This window comes from Taeniopygia guttata, chromosome 17, assembly GCF_048771995.1.
Source record: "Taeniopygia guttata chromosome 17, bTaeGut7.mat, whole genome shotgun sequence".
In the NCBI taxonomy this organism is placed as follows: domain Eukaryota; kingdom Metazoa; phylum Chordata; class Aves; order Passeriformes; family Estrildidae; genus Taeniopygia; species Taeniopygia guttata.
Window position 1 is genome coordinate 5,296,468 of NC_133042.1, and position 13,022 is coordinate 5,309,489.

General features: G+C 47.0%; 1 protein-coding gene across 7 annotated transcripts in view; it reads left to right on the plus strand.

Moving 5' to 3' along the window:
* Positions 1 to 13,022, plus strand: part of COL27A1 (collagen type XXVII alpha 1 chain) — a 203,893-nt gene that overhangs the window by 82,435 nt on the left and 108,436 nt on the right. For 6 of the 7 annotated variants that reach the window (XR_012058524.1, XR_012058523.1, XM_072936676.1 and 3 more), the window contains 2 exons: positions 2,929 to 2,982; positions 10,790 to 10,843. Coding sequence is in view for 5 of the 7 variants with exons in the window: in XM_072936676.1 (XP_072792777.1) it covers positions 2,929 to 2,982; positions 10,790 to 10,843 (108 nt within the window). In the remaining 2 variants the exon portion in view is untranslated. The remainder of the gene's footprint in view (positions 1 to 2,928; positions 2,983 to 10,789; positions 10,844 to 13,022) is intronic. The other variant, XM_072936678.1, reaches the window with a different exon arrangement.

The window sequence follows — 13,022 nt, forward strand, 5'->3', positions numbered from 1 at the left end:
GGTCTCTCTGTGTGTGCCCGCTCTGGGCACCTCGCTGATGACATCCCTGCTCCCCCTGTGGAGCCCTGCACCTGAAGGGGGACTGCATCCATCACTTGTAAGTAGCTGGGCCCTGATCCAGCCCATTCTCCTCTGGCTGCCTCTCCGGATGCATATTTTCCATGAGTGAATTTCTGCATTGCTCTCCCCAGCAAAGCCAGGTGGGATGTGGGGCTCTCGTCCCAGAGCTTGAGCCTCTTTTGTGAGAGCATGGGCTGGTGATACAGAGGCAGGGGGGAAATGAGTCACTAGGAAGGCACAGTTCATGTCCCATCCAACCCAGCCACCCAGGAACTGAGAAATGTGAGAAGTACAAGGTGGCCTCACAGTGTGTCACTTCTGCCCACTGCCTGTGCCCATCCACTGCCCCAGTTCTCTTCCAGCTTGACTGGCTTCAGTTTAAAAGTGGTCACATTCTTACCTGCTGTGGCTGGCACCTTTTAGCCAGTCATCCCACCTTCACCTTATCCCTCTTACTCCTCAAGAAAGGAAAAAATAAGTCTGAAGGGATGACAAATCAAAGCACCATGGCAGGGACTCCTGAACTGTGTACTGCTGTGTTTTTCCAGCTAGAAGACTTTCTCTCAACTCTGTATTCCCACTCCAGTGCTGGTATTAACTCTCTCCTTATTTTTGTGTTAGCTTCAGTCTGTTCTGAGCAGCTCACATTTTTGGAGAAGGTTTTTGCTCAAGCAGCCAAGTACAATTGCAGCTGCTGTTAGCAGGAAGGTGGAAAAGGTCACCTCAATTCTGGTACGCGGGGAATGCCATGATCAGACAGTTGCATCTCCTCTTTTACCTCCTCTAAGGGTGTAAATGGGGATGGGTTTTGGTGGAGGAGAGATTAAGGACTTGGATTAATCTCTTATAAACTCTTATTAAACCTGTTGCTGCCTCAGATGTACTGGATTCCGTGGTTTCATAGTTATCATCCCAGCTAAAAGGGCAGGGGGATATTTTTAATAAAATCTGGGATTCTGGAGCACAATTATACATGAGGCTTAAAAAACCCTATAATTACATGTCTATTGGCACAGCTGTATAATTGCATTATGCACGGGGCCCTGAGCTGGCACAATGGCAGGTTAAAACACTGGGATATTGCTAAAATGAGGGTCAGCTGTATCAATGAGGGTTGTTAATACAAAGACCAGTAATACTGTGTTAGCCAGCCATAACAGCTGGCACAGGGGTCACATGAAGTGTCCCAGGCTGTGGAGACAGGACATCTCAGGGCAGGCAGGGCTGGGCAGCAGCAGCTGGGTCATGTGGTGACAGAAGTCCATCCCTGAGTGTCACAGTGAGGGACATCAGCTGTCCTGTGCTGTGTAGGCTCCTTTAAAACAAGCCTTTTCTTGTTATCCTCACTACAGGGATAAAAAAATAGTATTTATTTGTTGTGCTGATAAATTAATAGCACAGAGGACACTGGGCTTTGCTAATGTCCTCCTTGATTTTTTTTTTCCTACTGTGCCAAGATTGGCTCTTAAAATAGATAGATAAGACTTTAGATAATAGAATTTTATACAACTTAATGTGTTGTTTACATGTGGGAAGGTTGGTCATATCAGGGGAATATTTATCCATCCATTACCTGTATGGTTCAGACAAGTTTTCTCTTTCCAAAATCTTTTCCTGGGCATGAGATTTAGGGTAGGGATCTCCTGGGTGGATTTTTTTCTTACTGAATCATGCCCTTGATGACTCCTGGGAGCTGCTGATCATGAGCTTTTTTGCTCCTGCTGATGGGCAGTACCAGCCTGAGCAGCTCTGAGCAGCAGGGCCAGCCTGGCAGGGAGGAGATCTCCCAGGGATGGCCCAGTGGGGAGGGAGCAAGGTCAGAATGTGGCCATGGGACTCATCCTGCACCTTCATCCCTGTGCAATGCTGTTCCTGGGACCTGCCATGCAGGCAGAGAGCTCAGGCTGCCTTCCAAACACCCTTCATTGGCTGCTCTGGATGTGTCCCCCCACTGAATGCAATGGAAACTTGTCTTTCGTAGCAAGCTACCATATAAATCCTCTGGGAGACACTTTAATTAACAGTTATTCTTGTCAGACGTGTTTGGCTTGGGGGAAAAGAAGTTTAGAGGAGTTACTAGGAGTTGCAGATGGCTCTCCAGAAATCTGAATTCTCCAGCCCATTGAAAAAAAAAAAAAATAGATGAACAAATTCAAAGGAGTTCAAACCTTGTTGGATAAATATTTTTTTCCTAACCTGTTTCAGATCAGTGCACAGCTGGGCTCCTGATATCTCCACTTTGTTCCTCCCCTCTTACAAGAGCCCCCACTACTCTGATGTGTATGACTCGACCTTTCCTTTGCTACAGAACCATATTTAAGAATTTCCAGCATTGACACCAATTTTATTACATTTTATAACCTGCTGCTATAAAATATGAAGTGCTGGGGTTACACATAATCACAGATTATGTTGTAACTCATGTAGGAACCTACAACACCAAGAGCTGCACGTGTCCAGCTGATAGAGATTAGAACACACAATGTGCTTCCCTTGCCAAGGGCTAGCACAGAGCAGGAAAATCCAAAGCTGGGACACACTTGTGTTACCCCTATGATACAGCACAGGTCCAGGAGAAGGGAAGCACGAGACACAGCTGTGATCCTGGGAATGCAGGCTGCAGCAGAGAGATGGGGATGCTCTGTCTCTACTCTATGGAAATACGTGCTCCTGCAGATGTTTTTGTGTGTGGCTTTTTATCTCTTTATAGCAATAGCATAAGTTGAAGGGAAGTTTTGGCTGTGATGCTGTAATTGGCCCTTCTCCCCAGGTCTACTCCAAAGATTGTGTTATGGGTCTCTGTGAAGCACTGTCAAGAGCACCATTCTGTTATAGAGCCATCACTAATGTCTATTTTTGTTTTTCTAGGGCCCACCAGGTCTGCCAGGCTTACCAGGACCCCCTGGCAAGAGAGGTTCTCGAGTAAGTGCTTTAAAAACTTTCATCCATTTGTGTTTGAATCTGCATGGCCTGTTGTTCCAAGGGCTGTTGTAGTTCCTGTGGCTGAGTAATGATTTCTTCAGGACCCTCTCTGCTGAGGTCTGGTCTCCTTCTCTCTCATTCCCTGTTGGAGGTTTTCAGGAGGCCACACTGGTGATTTGCAGCCTCCCTGAGCTAAGGTTTGGCATCAGCAAAGGCTGGGGATGGATGTTTCCAAATGGCTGTCAGAAAAAATGAGATCTGTCTGTCTTATTTTGTTTCCAGTATCTGTTCCTTCTTGCAAACCCACTGCTGAATATTAGCTTTGGCTGCTTTTTGTACTCCCCTTCCCTCTCCTCAGCTTCACGAATTGTTTAGTTCAAGGTCCTTCATTAGTGGGACCAAGGTCCAGGACCAAGGACTCAACACACACAGAGATGAGGTTTTTTTGTTCCCCAGACTGAGACCTGCTCTCTGACTCCTGTTCAAGCTCTAAAGCAGAATGCCTTATCTGTTCAGGAATTTGCAATGGCTCTCACAGAATTTCTTCCTCCCCAAATGAAAATCTGATGCAGATCTTTGAAAGTTGAGTGCTGTGCTGAGGAAACATCTGGAGCTGAGTGCTGCAGCTAGCTGTGAGAAAAGCCAGTGCTGCGCTGGCCTCGCTCTCCCAGGGCTGGGCAGCGTGCCTGACCTGGACACGGTGACGTGCTGGCACTGCTCTCCTGTGCTCTGTGTTCCTGGGAGCACACTGCTGTCCCACAGGGTGCAGCCATGGAGCCCCTTCCCTCAGCACTGCTGTGGGCTGGGAATCCAAACTGCGAGTGTCTGAGGCTGCAGGAAGGGAATATTTGGATCCGTGATCCAGGCAGCATCCTGGCCTGGCAGCAGAGGGAGATTTCCTCACACATACTGGGCTAAAACTCAACCCCCGTGTAATGTCTTTAAAGAGCAAGCAGGAGGCTGGAGCTGGGAGGCTCGGCATTCCCCCAGGACACTTGTTACACTCCTGTGAGATCTCACAGCAACCAGCAAAAATAAAATCATCTCCTTTCTCCAACAGTAGAATGCAGGTCTGCATGACCCCTGGGGCCTGGGCCTGTGTGAACAGCCCTGAAGGATGATTTGGGCTGTAAGTGAGCAGGGTTAGGCAGCACCAGGCTCGTGTTTATGGATGGGACAATCTGTTCCATGTTAGAGAAGATTTTTTGTGATGCATCAGCCCTGATATCTTCTGTCACAAGTGCCCAAGCAGTTTCCACATCAGTAGATTGCCCAGAGTTTGAATTTCTTGGCATTCCCCCTAACGCTGGAAGTTGGTTCCTACCCCAGCTCATTACTTCTGAGGGGTGTTTGCTGTCACTTATGCCAGTCCTGTGGTTTGCAAACTAAACTCCACGTCTGGAGTCCCCAGCTGCATCCCCTGCCTGCTGTATGAGTGACCAAATTTCAGCTCCACATCCCAATTCCACTTGAGTTTCTTCTGAAGGAAATAGCATCATGGAAGCTGTGTCATAACTGTCTGTTATTCCCCAGCTGTGGTGTGCTCCATCCTATATTTAAGATGATCCTCCGAAAGACAATAAGCAACAGAAGGTTTCTGAGCTCAGTCCCTGCCAGAGGTGCTGAGAATTGGTCCAGGAAAGAGTTCCCAGTTAGGAAGTGCTCAGCACAGCTGAGCCTGGCTTGGCTCAGACCTCTACAGAGAGGCTGTGCTAATTTTGGGAGGGGGCAGAAGGGTCACTCTGTGAATGTCTGGCCTGGAGCACTGGAGACAGGATTGCTCTGTGCCTGAATTGTTTTGACTTTGGGAAGTGTTTCTCCTGGTAATTTTTTCTTGTGTCTCTTTGGGATTTAGGGATTTCATTGGGAAGCGAAGCTGCCAGGAACTAAGACAGGCTTAGGGGAATTCTTGCATCTTTTGCTTTTGTTGTGCTTGAAAAACTTTAAAATAAACGTGCAACATTGCAGGGGTCATGTTCTACCTCTCCTAACCTGATCCTCCAAAAAAGCATCTGCAGAGTTCTTGCACCAGCCCATGGACAGGCCATGAGGTGTCCCCAGACTGCAGCCCAAGTTTGGAGCTCCAGAGGAGAGGTGAACATTGCAGGCAGCTTTGCAGTGCTGGATGCAGAGGAAAGGAAGGATCCTTTTGTCAGCAATGCAATTTTCTTTTTTTTCTTTTTTTTCTTTTTTTGCCTAATCCATGAGATTAATTGCCCTTGTTGTATCTTGCATAATTTCTGTGTTATTAATGCTTATACAGTGCCTGGCACATTTGAAAATCCAGTAGCAGCATCTGACTCATGACTTTCTGTAGCTGTGAAGTTGCCTCGTGCTGATGTGTAGTGCAGAATTTCCACCCCATATTGTCTCCTCCCTTTGTTCCCCCCCCATATTGGTCAGGGTTAAATGAAATCTCTGATTAGCCTTTGCCTTGAGAGTGAGACTGTGGTGGGTGAGAATCTGTAAGAAAATCTGGCTGCTCCCATAGATCCCATGGATCTGTCTCCTGGTTGTCAGCAGATGAGTATCACCAGACCTGCCTGTGTAGTCTGAGGGTGGCTCTTCCATGTAGGTAATGCCACCTGCTTTGCACAAACACAGCCCAGACTCTCTAACAGCACGGAAGAGGTTCTGACTGGGACATATCTCAGCATTCAAGAGCAGTCCAAGGCAGGGTAGCAGAGTGGATAGTGTGGTAGTCTTGTTGAAAATTACAGTTTCTCCATTTTTAAAAGCTAATCCCCATTTCAAGAGCATGGCATTTATTGTACACCCTATCACTCCAGCAGCAGGGACCACTGAGACAGATTCAGGCTATTCCTGTGCTCTGCTTTCTGCAGATATAAAAGCAAATTTTCATTTTTGTAACAAGTGAAAACTGGGCGTTTCTTCTTCTCATTATTTCCTGAGGAACTCCAAGAGAAATCAGTTAAAATTTGCAATAGGAATGGCTTATAACACTCTCTCAGGATCCCTCCAATCTCTAGAGATGTTGCTGTACTGCCATGTGTGCTCTCTAGGAAGGGTTTCTCTGTCTCTATCCAGCTAGGATGGTTTTCAGCTTTCGTGTCTGCATTAAAGAATTTGAGACATAAGAAGAGATCTGTCCACACAGTTTGTTCTTGGATAAATGTCCTGTGTGCCTGATCAGGTGTCTGTGTAAGATCTGAGGGAATGGCAGTGCTAGCAATGAAGGATTTCCCCAGCCTTATATGATGTGAAATGCCAGGCAGCTCATGGGACACCTTTTCCATGGTGGTGAGTGTGAGTGGTGGCACTGGGGGTGCACTGGGTGACACCCCCAGTTCTGTGCAAGCCATGGGTGTTGAGCTTTTATTTCTGACCTTTGCATTTCTCCAAACATCAGGGTCTCCCAGGGAGGCAGAGGCTGGGATTTGCTCTCAGGGATGTGCCAGCAAGCTCTACAAGGAGCTGTCAACAAAGGGCTCCCACTGGAGCAATTATTCCTTCACCACTGCAGCTTGTCCCTGCCTCACTGCAGGCTCTGTGAGCTTCACCCAGTGCTGTCTGCATGAGGGGCTCTGGGCAGCACATCTGCATCCACCACAAGCTGGGACTCGTCCCACTGCTGTGGTTTGACCAGCAGAGTACCCACAGTTTGAGAGGATTTGCAGAAAAGAGCTGTGAGGAGTGACACTTGGTCTTCAACCCTGCCTGCCAGAGGAGGCTGTGGAAATCCCAGTTGCCTGTTTTGCCTCTCCATGAAGGAAACAGCAAGTCTCAGGCACATGTCAGACAGGAGTCCAGCTCGTGGGATGGTTTGGGTTGAAAGGGACCTTAAAGATCATCTTGTTCCAACCTGACACCATGGGCAGGGAACCTTCCACTAGACCAGGGTGCTCCAAGCCCTGTCCAGCCTGGCCTTGGTTGTTTGCTCAGCCCCAAGGACAGCAAGAAAAGAGCAACAGTCAAACTTTCCAAAACACTTAAATAATTCAGGAAGCCCACTGGTAGTCACTCCTTCTCAAACAGGGGAGCAAATGCAGGTACAAGAAGTGTTTCATCCCTGTCCACACAACAGGTCAGAGGCAGAAGCAACAATAAAAAGCCTGATGTGCTGTAATTGCTCTTGGTTCATTTAAACTCTGAGACACCACGGGAGAAATCCAAATGGATGGGTGACGGGAACACACATGCACAGATGCTTCAGGATGCACTTGCCATCCTGCTGTGAACCACAGCAGCTTGAAAGACTGGGAGGTCCCAGTGTAACATGTCCCTGTTACATTTGGTCTGTGGCTGGAAAAAATCTCCCTTTCCTTCAAAATGCAGGGCTTCCCTCCTGAAACAAGCAGCTCAGTCAGCTGGAGAGATTCCCCAGTATCCTCATTCCATTAGGAAGATTTTCCAATTTCTGAAAAGTGTTTAAAGAAACAGTTTGCTTGGCTTCACTTCAAATATTTAGCTCTTTTTCAGCAAGCCAGAGGTCACAGTGAGATCTGTAGGTCAGAAGCAGAAAAAGTTGCTTTACACAGTGAAACCCCAAGACATAATGACTTTCAAATGAGCGGTCATTCCTCTGACTGGAGCTCTCTAGCATTTAGCAGGAGTTGGGAGGATTTTATTCCCCTTCCTTGTGAATGCTGGAGGGTTGGGGGGAGCTGTGCACAGTTACACTTTTGTTAACTTTTGTGGGCTGGGAACCACGAGGCATAAAAGCCCTTCTGTGAGCAGGGTCCCATCTCCAGGCACCCCCGAGCTGAGCTGGGTGGCTCAGTGTCCTTCTCAAGCAGCATCATTCACACAGAAGGCATTCCAGGGAGATGGGAAACCCCTCCTGGCTTGGAGAACACATTCAGGGATTGTTCTGCTCTCCGTGCCACGGAGCAGCCTGGGGCTGCTGCTGCTCTCCCATGGTAAAATTTTCCATGGATTTTCTTGGAAGCTTCTAGATGCAAGTCTGCCTGCTGCTAGATTGGATTATTTCAGCAGATATAAGAAGCTAAAGTGGGTGGGGAAATGAGCACCCAAGCAAATAGTGGCACATGCAGTGGGATTTTTTCATTTAGTGGTCTCAGCACTGTCCCACCCTGTTTGTAGATAAGAGGAGCAAAACTGATGTATTGATGATAAATCTATTTAGGAGGATCCAAATTTCTAGGTGGGAGTGGTAAATTGAATTAATCCAATATAGCAATTAACTGTTGCTGACAGCTCCCAAGGCAGCTGCTATCCTGTGCCTTTTGTTACTCAGCCCATCTAACTGTGCCACACAGCATCCTCCTCCTCTGCCAAGAATGTGGGTGGAATCCCAAATTCAGGACTCACCATGTTGGAACACATCAAGATCAATTATTTTTTACAATTTTTAGGACTGCTGGCAGACTACACCCTTTTCTCTCCACAGTTGCCAGAGCAGTTTCAGACGTCTAACACAAGCCCCAGAACTAGTCACAGCAGTTTCCTCCATGCCAGACTGGACTTCCCACTATCATTTCATCTCCAGGATGTGGCCACTTCCACTAGGCTAAAACCACATCAGTCTTTAGGGACAGGATGAGCCTCTGACCTTCCTTTGCCTGGATTGCACTGGATGCACTCTGTCAGACTCATTGAACCCGGTGGTGAAGGCTCTGTTTTATCTCAAGAGTCTCTGTTTTCATAATCACACTTTTAATCACTAGAAACTGTGACTGGATTCTTCCTCCCTTCTCCCCTCCTTCTGGTGAAGGCTTTTTAGGATTTCATTGCAGTGCTTTGGTTTACTCTGGAAGAACCTGCAGCAGATTTTGCTGTGGGGGTGTGATTAGTCTCTTATCCAGGAGCTCTGGATTGGCAGCTGAGCTTCCCACAATCCAGGTTTGCTCCTGGAATCCATCACTTTTATCTGGGGATCACACCACCCCGAGCTGCTCCCTCCAGCCTGACACTGCTGTGAGCCTGCCCTGGGCTGTGGTGGAGCACAAACTCCAAATGACTGCTCTGCTGTGGGCTTTGGGCCAAGCTGCCTCACTGCAAAGCTGAATTACAGCTGAATTCCCTCCTCTGGATTTATGAACCCTATTCAGAGCTACCTCGATTATTGCTCATGTGTAAAAGCTTTTTAGGAACTCATCTTTTATAGAGACTTTGCTGGCCTGATTTCTGTCACTTATTATTCATTATCCTACATACTTGAGACTGGAAAGACTTGGGCTGAAGCATTCTTGCCACCACAGACTTGTTGAACAGCACATTCAGTGTGTTTCAATGTTCCACCCAATAAGGTGGGCAGTGATTCCACAGTTTGCTGGGAAGATTAATTTATTTAAGACTCCTCAGTGTCCAGGTACTCTGGCTCCAGCAGCTGTATGGGGTTTTTTTTTAAGTGAGAAGGTGATACTTGTGCACCTTAATTTTAATTAAAGCTCTTTCAGTTTCACTGGAAATTCACAGTCTAAACAAGAATTTCAGGTGAAAATTTAGAAGGAAATTTAGAATGGAGCAATAAATTTATTTGGGTTCAGGCTGAAAATTTGGAATAGATTTTAAGAATGGGATGTTAATTTGGGTAAAAACTGCCATTCGAAAAGTTCTGTCTCAATTTTTTTAATTAATAACCTCTTCCAGCAGAGCAGCATGTTGTGAAATAGCACTGAGCATTCAGCAGCTGTCTGTTCCACAAGATGAAATTTTAAAAGGCATTCTTTTCTATTAAAATGCAGTAAAAATAAAACTGAATAGAGATCAGTGCACTGATGTTCTCTCAGAAGATAGCAAGGGCACTGAACTTGGCTGGCAGAGGCATGTTTAATTGCAGTGATTTTCCTTGGAAATCAGACCCTGAAGATTTTGGCTCCAAAATGCTCATTGGAAATCCTACAGCTTGCTAAGAAAGTGCCTGAGTGGTTTTTTATCCCCTTGCCTGTGCTTCCCTAATTTGAGGGTACACAAAGACCTCCTCATAGCAGTGGAGAGCTCTCACACGTTCTTGGCAGAATTCTTGGAGTCGAATTTTCAGGTTGTTTCATCTCCCAGGAACGTGTTCAAGAGGACTTTAAATTGTCATTACTTCTGCCTGAAAGGTTAGCAGATCTTCTCTGCTGTGTATAATGCAGGCATAAACTATTCTTAGCTGCTTATTCCAGATAACTCCTTAAATAGGCTTCGGAAAATATGCAGGGTGCTTTTAAAATATGATGTAAAAGGAGATACTGGTGTATGTGATTTGAGGTAGCTGCTCTGACAGTGTCACTGTCAGAGAACTAAGGAAAAATATAGATTTAACTATGTGAAATATGGATTTAAAGAATTTACATGGACATACTGCTATTTCCACTGTTTTACTGCCTGATTATCCATTTTCTTCCCAATCTCTGAAAGCAAAAATCTGCTTGGCTTGTAGGGAAAATGAGTTCACCCAAAAGAGCCGAACGATTTTCCTTTAGTAATTATTTCTGTTCTCTTCAATTCTGAGCGAAAAATAAATTGTTAGCACCTCCACACACTTCCGCTCCCCTCTGCCTGCTTCCATCCCCTTCTGCTGGGGCTCCTCCCACAGCCTAGACTCCCCTGACCTGTGGAATGTTTGGTTTTCCCAAATTATCTCAGAGTCATGACGTGTCCTGTGGTGACAGACACCCATGCCCTTCCACAGAGGCTGGTGGGAACCCACAGCTGAGTTTCCCTCCGTGGGTGCCAGGGAGGGTCCCGGTGCCACCACCCCCCTGCCAGGGCACCCAGGGCTCTGGGGCTGGGGCTTGAGTCTGGCACAGCACAGCCAGAGGCTTTTGGCTGCTCCAGCATTCACGCAGATTCCCACCATTTCCTTTTGACTCTGTTTTGTGTTTGTTGTGTGTTTTAGGGTCCCCCAGGCCCCCATGGAAACCCTGGCTCACCTGGCCCCCCGGGACTGAAAGTAAGTATGAACTGGTGCGAGGAGCTTTCACCTTCCCATCCCACGGGACATTCTGGGGGAAGGACAGCTTCCTTTTCTCCTGCTCTGGACAAAGGGACAGCAGCTGAAGCCATTCCTCCCTCCCTCCTGCTCTCCCAGGGGATCTCCAGCAGCACAGCTGAGCCTTTTCCTGTGCCCAGAGAGACCCTGCTCTGTGCCTCCATCCTTGGTTCTCCTGAATTTCAAAGACTGCCAAATTAGGACCCTGCTTAAGCTATGCCTGTGCCAGGGCACAAAGTGCTGTGTCAGACACGGGCAGTGGAATCCTTGTTCCAGAGCTCCAGCAGCTCTGAATTCCTTTGCTGTCTCATTTCTCTCCCCTGAATTTTGCAGCCTGTTACTCTGAGTCTGGACAGTGGCAGAAGTCACTGGCAGCACCCAGCATCTTCCTCTGCTTTCCTGCTCCTGAATCTCCTTCTCCTGTCTTTCCAGAGTTTCTGGGAACTCTGAACTCCACCAGTGCTCCCAAACTGATCTCATGGCTTCCTTTGAGATGCTCTCACCTCTCCCACGAGGGCTCACAGACCTCCTGCAGTGCCAGGGGCCCTGTGCTTTGTCCTTTTCTCCTGCACACACATTCCCTCAGGTGGGAGTCACCCCCTGCAGCTGGACCCTCTCCCTTTGCCTGGGATGGAGCACAGATGTGGCTCTGGAGGGGTCCTCACCCAGCGTGCAGCAAAACCCTTCCAAAAGGTGTTTTAAATCCCAGCTCGTTCTGTGTACAAGGTTTTGTGTTACCTAAAGACTGAAGTTCCTGGAAAACTGGTTTGGATTGCTTTGGTATGATTGTTTACAAAGGAATAAGTTTATATTTTATAACATCTGTGTTGGACTGAAGAACAATGGAGCTTGGAGAGGCAATACTTAACAGGGATTTTCAGTACCAGGGAGCTGTAGGACGTCTCAGCCAAACAGAGAAAGGTGCGAGCAATAGTTCTGTCTTTTCATGATCTCATCAGTAGGCAGAGATGTTATGAGCACTATTGATGCTCTGGGAAAAAGATTCTGGAAACTTGGCATGCTGCCTCTACGTGATTAAAAATTAGGCACTGGAGACATGCTGGTGAACAGCAGCTGGTTTAAATTCCACATACGGCCTGAAAAGTGAGCCTGTAAAAGTTCTACGTCTTAGTGTTCTGCATTTATTCTCCATCAATGACTTCCAGATCACACTTGTTGAGTTTTATAAGTCAAATCAAACTTCTTTTATCTAACTTCCAGCCCTGCAAATCCAGCCTGGTCCAAGCTGTGGAGTCAAGCTATGTTTCTATTCCACAGGATTTTTTTTAAACACTTTTAGCCTAATGACTCATCAGAAATCATCTTTTGGCTGTAAAGCTCTCTTCAGTTGGTCACCTAATAGAAATTAATTCTTATTGTAAGCATTTTTCCTCCATCTCAATGCACAGTCTGGCAGCAGGAAGTCTCAGTGGATGGAGAGCTGTAAGTCTGCAGCAGAGATCTGGTGTCATCAGGCTTTGTGATATATTTTATTTTTGTCCAGCCACCATTTGCAGGATCAGACTGTTCACAGTGCTTTGTCAAAAGAAGTCCTAGGTTTGCAATGGGATGTGAGAGCTGGAGCTCAGTCCAGGCCACGGCAAAGGTTCACCTCTAGCAGGGAGAGCCTGGTGAGGCATGGTTACATCATCTCTGCCTCAGAAATGCTCTTTGGAAGGTGTGGATCAGATGCCAGAGTTTTGACTCCCCTCCTTCCCTTCAATTCTCTGGTGTTACAGCAGTGCCAGAAAATGGACTTTGCCCCAAAAAGTGGTTTTTCACCCCCTTATGCTTTAACTGCCTGTAAGCCTGCACCTGGGACCTGATTTCTTCATCATAAAATCATCAAAGAATGGTTTGTGTTGGAACCTGAAAGCTCATCCCACTATGGGCAGGGACATAATCCACTAGACCAGGTCACTCAGAGCTCCATCCAACCTGGCCTTGGACACTTTCAGAGATGGGGATCTTCTTGATAGACCCAGCACATGGCAGAAATTCTGGATTTGTGAAAGCTCAGCCTGCACAAGAGGGCAAAGCAGCTCCAAGTGGAACTTCTCTTGCTGAAAGCCACCAAGTGGCTGCTGGACTTGGTCTGGCTTAGATAGCAGCTAATCCCACAGAAAAAAAGCCAAGCAGT